This window comes from Physella acuta, unplaced genomic scaffold (genome assembly GCF_028476545.2).
Source record: "Physella acuta isolate Inbredline_101_S28 unplaced genomic scaffold, ASM2847654v3 ptg000672l, whole genome shotgun sequence".
In the NCBI taxonomy this organism is placed as follows: domain Eukaryota; kingdom Metazoa; phylum Mollusca; class Gastropoda; family Physidae; genus Physella; species Physella acuta.
This window is the reverse complement of record NW_026732191.1, coordinates 317,575-327,500: the sequence shown is the minus strand read 5'-3', so window position 1 is coordinate 327,500 and position 9,926 is coordinate 317,575. Positions and strand designations below refer to the sequence as shown.

The window sequence follows — 9,926 nt, the reverse complement described above, 5'->3', positions numbered from 1 at the left end:
GCAGAAAGGTATTGTCACGTAAAGTGTGTTGTGTTGCAGTGAGTTCCTACTTTTTTAACATTACTACCCGTTATCGGCTAGGCGTTGCTCTAGCCATGTATTCACATGTGAAACTGTAATCGTTTAACGCATATAATATGTATGTTTCTTTACAAAATATTTTATGAAAAAAAGAGCTTTACATATTGCTAAACTCAAAACATCAACATCACACTATTCTAAAAATAGCCTACACTACCTGCCCCTTCTCAGTATCACTCTTTGTTACACAGATATACAAACCCTCAGAGTCGGACAACCGCTTGTTACTTACTCTCTCCGAGTTAGCAACAACCCAATACGATGCAATGAAAATATACAAAAATAAAATAGCTCCTAAGCACTCTCTTCTGAACATACCACGTATCTATCATGTCGAATAATTGATATTATTTTGTTCAAATTATTTGTATTCAGTGTTTCACTATGTTCCATTAATAGAAGGTTAAAATGATATGCCGATGAGATTGCACAGTGAGCAGTTTCTCGAATTTATTGTATCATTCCTCACAACCTATTCAACTATGAAAGATATATTCTGAAAATTATTGGATAACTCTTCTAGCTTTTACTTTCATCGGTTTTCTCCCTTCAAATTACTGATCAGCTTAATATTTAAAAAAACAAACAAAGAAAGTAGTTTCAATTTGGAGTATGGAGTTAAAACAAAAAGACGAAATTAACTTATTATATTTTAAGAAACTCTATTCGATAATGTCTTATTTAAGAAAAATAAAATGCCGAACATTGCTAGAAAGTAGTTATGAAATTTTAATTTCAGATCGTTTTAGATTTTGATTACCCATTACACATTAAAACTTCCGGCAACCGCGTGTTATGCTACTATATTGGAAGGGGCAAGGATTGTACGTCAAGCATGGCTTTAGCTTGGCTGGTTCCTGTTGATTTATTCTACTTTAGCTACGCGTTAAGGTCAGTGGTTTGGTCACTTATGCTATATGGTTAATAGACTCGTTCTATTTTTTAAAAAAGTAATTCAATTTTGTTTTTAAAAATACATGCATAAGTCATGTTTTTGAGTGGGTAGGATGAATCAGTTATTTTAGCTACGTTTTCAGTTAGTAATTTAATCAGTTACGCTATTCAAGCTGACCCGCGCCGTGAGCATACGGACGATTTTCTTCACATTCTCCCACCCACATCGTAAAAGCAGTGACGTCAGTTAAAATGCATATCGCTACAGATCTGCAACATACCAGTTACTTTCCCATAAATCGTTAGCCTAAACATGTTTAATTCTGTGCATCGTGTTGTTTGACTGCTACGATGTTAACATATATCTGCGCATGTCTAAGTGACCTAGATTTGTTTTACCGCCAAGCCGATCTCAAATGTGTGCATGGTCACTGTGTTTTCTATCTCAGCATTTTTTGTATGGCGTTTCAAAGTTCATTAAAGTCGAATAAACTTGTTTTGGAATTAAAAAAAATATTTTTGACTACTTAAGGTATGTATTACATATTGTATTGTTGTTTTGAAAATCAATTAATATTTTATTTATAAATCTTCACAAAACGTTGGTTTCAGGACTGCAACGTTATGCATGTTGACCTACTTTTGCACTAATTTTTTTACTTTATACATCAGCATTGGTGATTATATAGCACCTTGTTTTTCTTCTAGTTTCAGCAAAATCATGAAGAAATAAAATTGAGATTCTTATTCAGCATGAACTGCAATACATAGCAGATAACCTTAGTGAAATAGATGACTTGAGTGAAGGTGAAGAATTATATGAAGATTATGCTTTTTGTGATCCAGAGTATTTTCCTGGATATCCTGGACCAGTGTGAACTCTGAATCTCCTGGACCAGAGTGGACCCTGAATCTCCAGGACCAGTGTGGACCCTGGATATCCCGGACCAGTGTGAATCCTGAATCTCCAGGACCAGTGTGGACCCTGAATCTCCAGGACCAGTGTGGACCCTGGATATCCCGGACCAGTGTGAATCCTGAATCTCTCCAGCACCAGTGTGGACCCTCGATCTCCTGGACCATTGTGGACCCTGAATCTCCAGGACCAGTGCGGACCCTGAATCTCCAGGACCAGTGTGAATCCTGAATCTCCAGGACCAGTGCGGACCCTGAATCTCCAGGACCAGTGTGGACCCTGGATATCCCGGACCAGTGTGAATCCTGAATCTCTCCAGCACCAGTGTGGACCCTCGATCTCCTGGACCATTGTGGACCCTGAATCTCCAGGACCAGTGCGGACCCTGAATCTCCAGGACCAGTGTGAATCCTGAATCTCCAGGACCAGTGTGGACCCTGAATCTCCAGGACCAGTGCGGACCCTGAATCTCCAGGACCAGTGCGGACCCTGAGTCTCCAGGACCAGTGTGGACACTGGATCTCCTGGACCTGCGTGGCCCCGGGATCTCCTGGACCAAAATGGAACCTGGATATCCCGTGCCAGTGTGAACCCACAGTCTCCGGGACCAGAGTGGACCCTGAATCTCCTGGATCAATGTGGAACCTGGATATCTTAGATGAGTTTAAACCCTGAATCTCCAGGACCAGTGTGGACCCTGGATCTCCAGGACCAGTGTGGACCCTGGATCTCCATGACCAGAGTGGACCCTGAATCTCCATGACCAAAGGGGATCCTGGATCTCCAGGACCATTGTGGACACTGAGTCTCGTGGAATAGTGCAATGACAGGTGCAAATACACATCATGTTCAAACAGTGTGCGACAAGTGCAATATATATCTTTGTTGTAATAAGAACAATAACTTTTAAAAACTATCACCTCATTGCATATTGCTGTAAACATGCAACAATTAAAAGTTTATTTAAAGTTTATTTAAAATTTAAAAATGTTGTTTTTCTACACTGTATTCTGCATATACACAACAAAATAATTGCTATTTTTATCCCAACAATTTTTAAAAAATCATGCATTGCATTAATCATGTTTTCGAGTGGGTATTATAAGTACACTCATTTTTTTAAACATTACGATCAATATCTTGTATATGTTTATAGTTGTTATTTAGTGTTTAGAGCGGTTAGGGTTAAGTTTAGTGTACGGGTCGGAACTTACCTGATTATTTCAGTATCAGAATGTTGATCCGACTACACCGTTAACTTTGACGTTGTTGCACTTTCTCCTCAGTGTACCATTTCCCAGTAATTCAAGTTTAGGACCCATGAGAATTTTTCTGATTATGATTGCTGAAAAAGACACATATCCCGATATTTTAGTTGATGACATGCGCACTTTAAGCTACAAGTAAGTGTTGGGACTTAAACTCAAATTATACTAGGGGCGACTGATACTAGATGGGTTGGACTAAGATTAGAAGATGACTACTTAGGCTAGATACGAAAGTTACATTTTGGTGTTTTAGGCTAGATAGGGTTGTTACCGGTTTGCTTTTTAGAAAGTAAGCTTTGACGCTAGAGATGTGTTCAACTTCATGTCAGAGGAAGTAGAGTAGTTTGGTTGTGTTCTATTTTCTTTCTTTAGACAGTGTATATATGTATATATATACATATAAATAAATATATATATATATATATATATATATATATATATATATATATATATATATAAACAACTGATAAATATATAAACAATTGATAAATATCAACACTAGAAAGTAGACACAGTTGTGATAACAAATTTTTAAGTAAAGTGGCTTTTTTTTAGAGCTATGGTGTCTGATGTAAGTAGAACCATGTACCAAGTGAGGTATTTGCAAATCTCACCCGGCTGGCATTCAGCTTACTCGACCAAACACGACAACTTCGGCCTCTACCTGTATGGCTGGAAAGATGGCGGCACATTCCTACATACTGTGGGTTATGTAGTCAAACACGAGGTGAAATTTCATACAAAAAACACTTTATTCAACACAAGTCTGGAATACAATAATCGGAAAGCTAACTTTATTCTTGTTTGTTGACTCGATTAACCAAATTTGTTTTATAAAGCTAAATCTGTACCAATGTTCATTTATCTGAATAATCATTAGGTATTGTCATTTATTGAAAGTGAAGTTGACTCACAATTATTGATAAACATTAATGCGATTTTATATAAAACGTTTTCGTAATATTCAAATTGTCAGCATTTTCAATTTATTTAAATCAGTATACACATTTTGAATTTTGAATTTTAAAATGTGTTCAGATTCAAATTTTGCCGTTTTCAAACGATCCTAAATAAACCACTTTGTTTCAGTTCACTAGAAACATTGATACAACTATAGTAACAATATGTTATTACAAAACATAAGAAATACTTCCTATTTTGAAAATCTTTTAAAAGGCAATCAGACAATGTTCGATTTAAGTTTTATTTTTTATATGTATTTATAAACATAATTTTAATTGCAAACAATATTTTCCAACCTGAAATAGACAATTTAAATTTCTTTTTACATAATAACTTACATCATGTTTTCTCACCAGATAGGAATGTTTTAAGACAATTTACGTAATGTTTGATTTAGAGTTATGCACGCTTTAAAACCATGTGTTAATTGAGACCATGTTTTCCTAGTGCAAGGTAAACCACTTGGCTATGGATCGTATACCTATGAAGCCTGGGGACAGAAGGGACAACGACTGCGATAAGCTGGTGGACGAAGATCTTCCAAGTATTTATAGATATCTTATGTCAAGATGTCTAGATGACTGATGTCTATATTTGTAATGTATATCTAAATGTCTGATGTCCGGCGTCTAAATGTATGATGTCTAGATGTCTAGCGGTCGATACATAGACGTCTGACGTATAGATGTTAAGCTTCATAATGGCTAGACGTTTCTTATTGTGTGACGTATGATATCTAGATGTCTAAAATTCAGTCAGAAGTCTCGAAATATGTATTTTGTGAAGTAATATGTCTAGATGTCTGTTTTTTTTTATTAAGGTATTTCTATATATCTGTCAATATGTATTTCAATATGTCTGTCTATACGTCTAGATGTCTAGATATTTAAATATCTACATATCTATATGTTTATATGTCTAGATATCTAGATGTCTTTCTAGATGTTTATATGTCTAGATATCTGTATGTCTATATGTGTATGTGTTTAGATGTCTAGATGCCTATCTATCTAAATGTCTAGATGTCATGATGTCTGTCCATATGTCTACATATAGACATGTCGTCATGTCTATATGTCTAGATATTAGAGCCTCTTCGAAAAATGACTACGATGTATGTGGAATGGAAAATAAAGGAAACATTTTTGAAGTTTATATAGGGCAGAGGTCTCTTTGATTTTTGGCCAGACCCTATCAGTTAACTAGAGCGTGAACGTTTGCCTGACGATTGTATTGTCTGAGTGCGTTCTGATAAAATCATATGCCATAAAATATTCTTTAATTGTTTATTATTTGTTAAAATTTATAGAATTTAAATACGTATCACTTTATAAATTAAATAGTTATTATACAGTATATTGAGAAATAAATTACATGTGGATGCCTGATTTAATTTTTCGCATTCAAATATTATTTTTACAAAATTGAAACTGTATTTGAATCTGCTGACAGATGAAGACCTAGACGGAGATAATAAGATAGGAGAGGATGTATCAAGAGGAAAAGCAGGTTTGTAAATATTTAACGTATTCGATTAAATAAACCGTAAATATTTAACGTATTAAATTAAGCAAAGTGTGTTTGATTAAAAATAAATATGCATTTGATAGTATATAGATATATCACGCAAAACTTTTTTTCTCTGTATATATTTATATATATATATATATATATATATATATATATATATATATATATATATATATATATATATATATATATATATATATATATAAATGTATATATATATATATAATATATATATATATTTATATATATATATGTATATATATATATATATATATATATATATATATATATATATATATATATATATATATATATATATATGTATATATATTATATATTAGATATATGTCTTTAAAATACAAATAAAAAACAAATGGATTAAAGTACGAACAATACAACTAATGAAGTAATCTTAACGGTTTTTTATTATAGATATTAGATATATGTCTTTAAAAAACAAATAAAAAGCAAATGGATTAAAGTACGAACAACACACTTAATGAAGTAATCTTAACGTGTTTTTTTTTATTATAGAGGACGGAGGTTGGGGTGAATGGAGTGAATTTATCTGTTTAGAGTGTAACGAAACTTTTTCAAAGAGAAGGTAATCATTGTAGTTTAATGGATACACGTTGTATGTTGTAAAAGAGTACCAGAAAAACGACCCTACGATTTTTTAGCTGGGATATTTAAAGAATACGATAGCCCACACCGTATTGATTCCATCTCGTTTTCATTGTAGGAGTTTTAGTAAGTAATATTAAAAGCGAAACAGTTAATACTGGACCACATTTGAGACTTAACTATTATTGTATTTAGGTGCACGATTTACAATGCTGTTTTAATTTCGTTACTACGAAAATATCTTGTGTTTTTCGTTTATTCATGTTCAGCATGTTTTGATTGTGAATATTTTTTAAGCAGAGTACATTAATTTTTCATCTGCTTGACTGTTCTGAAGTTGTGTAATATATTTTTAATGTTCCTTAAAGCTGATAATTTGAACGTATGTATTATTCTATTTTTTTTTAATTGTTGAAACATAACTTGATTTTCATTGTATTTTATATTTAAAAAATTTGTTCAAACTTTTATGGGAAATAAAAACTTTTTCTCAGTCGTCTATGTGAAAAGAAACATGTTTTTTTTATGAATCATGTTAATAAAAATAAAATTCATTCGATCATGTGAACAAAATCAATTTTATTTTAGTCAATTTATGTGAAAAAAAAACAACTTTTATTCAGTCGATTATGTGAAAACCCAGCTCCACAATACGAAGGGATGAGATGTATGGGATATGCGGAAGAGAGTAACAATGAAAAATGTCGTGTCTGTAGGATGAGTGAGTAGTGCTTTGTATCATTCTTAGAAATTTCTAGACATTTACACTTACTCCATAGCGTAACACTTTTTAAATTCTATGCTAAGATAGATGTTGCTTTTAACTTAATCTCTATATTAAAGAGCTATTTTTGTCTCTTTCGAAAACGCAAGTTACTTTCTAAATTATTAAATTCCCTGGGTCAAAATTAAAATTTAAAAAAAAAATTCTAAATTGTAATTCGCACACAAATAGTAATTTAAAATGAAGAAAACGGTATGATTCAATATTAAAAAACACTTTTAAAGTTGAAAAAAATAAATTGTCACATTTGTCACATAGCCCGCCTTTTCTTTCTTATCCCACACCACCATACCCACGCCTCACTCCTGTGGATGTGATCGTGCCACGAACAATTCATGGATAATTTTAAAATATTATCTGAGAATACCCATTTTTTTTTATTAGTTAGCATTAAAAAAAATCGTTCATCGAAATATGACCAAATAAAATGTTTTTCAAATTCTATTCATACTATTTTGACTACCCGCTATAGGCGAAATGATTAAACACTCATACATTTACAGTATCCTCAAGTACTTTGCCATAAAATAAGACTAAATAAATATGATATTATACCCATGGCTTAATAACACATACTAATTTAACGCAAATCAATTCAAAATTATCCTCGATAATAATTTAGTTAATAAATATGTTTTTGTTTTAAATGTAATAGAATGTAGCCTGCTCAGCTATTCAAATTTAAATTGTTTAACATGTTTTGAAATTTACTTGAAATTATCTTCAAAATGAAAGACGAAAACAGGTGTCAAAAATATCGTCGATAATTTAGTTAATGTTGTTTTTTTTTTGTAATAGAAAGTAGCCTACTTGAAGTGATCGAGTAGGCCTACAATAAACAATGAACACTGCGGTAAAAAAAAGAATTGTCATATGTTTACCTTTAGCACCTTGCCCGGTTGGAAAGTATGGACGCTACTGTGAGATTGCATGTGGACATTGTGCAGGAACAGGAACATGTAATCTAATTACAGGAAGGTGTCAGCCGTGTTTAAATGGGTGGACGGGAGAAAAATGTACAGCACGTAAGTATCTAGACTAGTAGGCAAACCATTTTTTTTAGAAGTGACTCCTCGGAAAAAAAATTTCGCAGAAAGTACGAAACTCAATAGTTCTGCACATGCTTTGTGACCTTAATAGCTGCGCTAGGGTTAGTTAAGGCTAGGGTTATGGTAGGGTGAGGTTTAGGGCTAGGGTTCTGTGGTTTATTTGTTAACTCACGCATGCGAAGAACCATCAAAATCATCCCCGCGAAAGAAGGCAATAGTTTCTCTCCATTGCGCATGCAGATGTTTTTTTTCCGGCTAGAATATTTTAGTATATAACCACAATATTCGTTTAGGTATAACAAAGGCGCTTAATCTAACGTGATGTAATTATTTCCCAGCTTGCCCTGAAATGACCTACGGTCACGCGTGTAAACATTCATGTCTCGAGAAGTGTAATGGACGAGACTGCATTGAACGAGTGCAAGGAATATGTCCTGCAAGTATGTCATTGTTCTTCAGTGCACAAAATGTTTTGCATTTGTATGTGTACTCAATGTTGTTCAGTACATGCGTGTGTATGTACAATTATTTTAAAAGTGTTTATGTTTTTTACAGTATATGATGTGGGTTTATCAGCTGTTGTGTACTACATATTCCTCGTTCTGCTTTTGGGGACCTTGTATGGTTTCTGTATGAGTAGGTAGGTTTCATGTGTAACATTAAATGTTTCCTGTAATTTTTTCTTTTTAAATTTAGATTTAAACCTTATTATGCATTTATAAATATTGAATTTATATTTAATTGAAAAAAATAATAACACTTTCTAATTTTTTCAGGGTACGCTTGGAAAAGAAGCCAGATGTTGTTGTGACAGTAAAACGTGTGTCTTCTAAAGAATACACAGTCACTGAACAAATCATGACGGATAAATAAAAGCAGTTGTCATTCATGACATTTCAATGGATTTTGCTTTTTTTATGCAATGCAAATTTATTTTCAGATTAGATTAAGTATACTGTGTAAATACATTTAAAAATAAAATTGCTTTTTATTTTTTGTTTTTTTATTAACATATATTAATATATTTAAATATATACGGTTGTAATACTCTACATTTTAAAATCTAAATGAGTATCACAATAGATATGGCCATATTATATTCTATGGTTTCGACTCCTTAGTTGAACCAAAAACATTTTAATGCAAGTACTGTGCGATGCCTACTACATCTGTCTCGTATAATTATATAAGGATTTGATATCAGAAACAAATGACTATTAACCCAACAATGACCAGTACTGAGATAACAAAGTTTACATAATAAGTACATACTGCTACACTACACATATTTTATGTTCTAAAACCTTATATTGATTTTTCGTTTTTGCGAAAAATTAGCAAACGGACGTATTGTTAAAGTTATAGCCGACAGAAAATTAGCTTTATAACGCGTTAAAGATTTGAATGGGCCACGAAATATTGTATTGAAGCCGCCGTTTTATTGTACTAATAAGTCACTATTCAGTCAAAGTAAAGCGATTCTTTTAAACTTTTATAATTAATATGGTTAATCTACCAATAAATAAATCGATAAATTAATTGACGTCTTTAAATAAATTTGTGATTAACAGTCTGTCTGAAAACAAAAATTGTTCTCTACCTACATACTATTTTACAGCTCTACACATAGTGTAGATTCTCTCATATAGCCAATCAGACTAAAAAAAAAAAAAATTCAAGCATGTAAACCAACTTGAGTTTTAGTAGTATAAGATAGATGTGAAACGTGTAAACAAAATATACAAGAAGTGGTACCATTAAGTAATTTCCTATCCTCGGGTTGTAAAAACAAATAAAAATGTCATTTTAGCTGCATT

General features: G+C 32.5%; 1 protein-coding gene across 2 annotated transcripts in view; it reads left to right on the top strand.

Annotated features, from left to right (window-relative positions):
• Nucleotides 1–9,029, top strand: part of LOC131949060 (uncharacterized) — a 21,758-nt gene extending 12,729 nt beyond the window's left edge. For both annotated transcript variants that reach the window (XM_059310821.1, XM_059310822.1), the window contains 12 exons: nucleotides 1–8; nucleotides 821–972; nucleotides 3,178–3,294; nucleotides 3,715–3,886; nucleotides 4,570–4,666; nucleotides 5,575–5,631; nucleotides 6,187–6,256; nucleotides 6,900–6,997; nucleotides 7,948–8,085; nucleotides 8,448–8,549; nucleotides 8,665–8,749; nucleotides 8,886–9,029. The exon at nucleotides 1–8 is cut by the window's left edge and continues 180 nt beyond it. In XM_059310821.1, coding sequence (XP_059166804.1) covers nucleotides 1–8; nucleotides 821–972; nucleotides 3,178–3,294; nucleotides 3,715–3,886; nucleotides 4,570–4,666; nucleotides 5,575–5,631; nucleotides 6,187–6,256; nucleotides 6,900–6,997; nucleotides 7,948–8,085; nucleotides 8,448–8,549; nucleotides 8,665–8,749; nucleotides 8,886–8,982 — 1,193 coding nt within the window. In that variant the 3' untranslated portion in view covers nucleotides 8,983–9,029. The remainder of the gene's footprint in view (nucleotides 9–820; nucleotides 973–3,177; nucleotides 3,295–3,714; nucleotides 3,887–4,569; nucleotides 4,667–5,574; nucleotides 5,632–6,186; nucleotides 6,257–6,899; nucleotides 6,998–7,947; nucleotides 8,086–8,447; nucleotides 8,550–8,664; nucleotides 8,750–8,885) is intronic.
• Nucleotides 9,030–9,926: the final 897 nt, after the last annotated feature.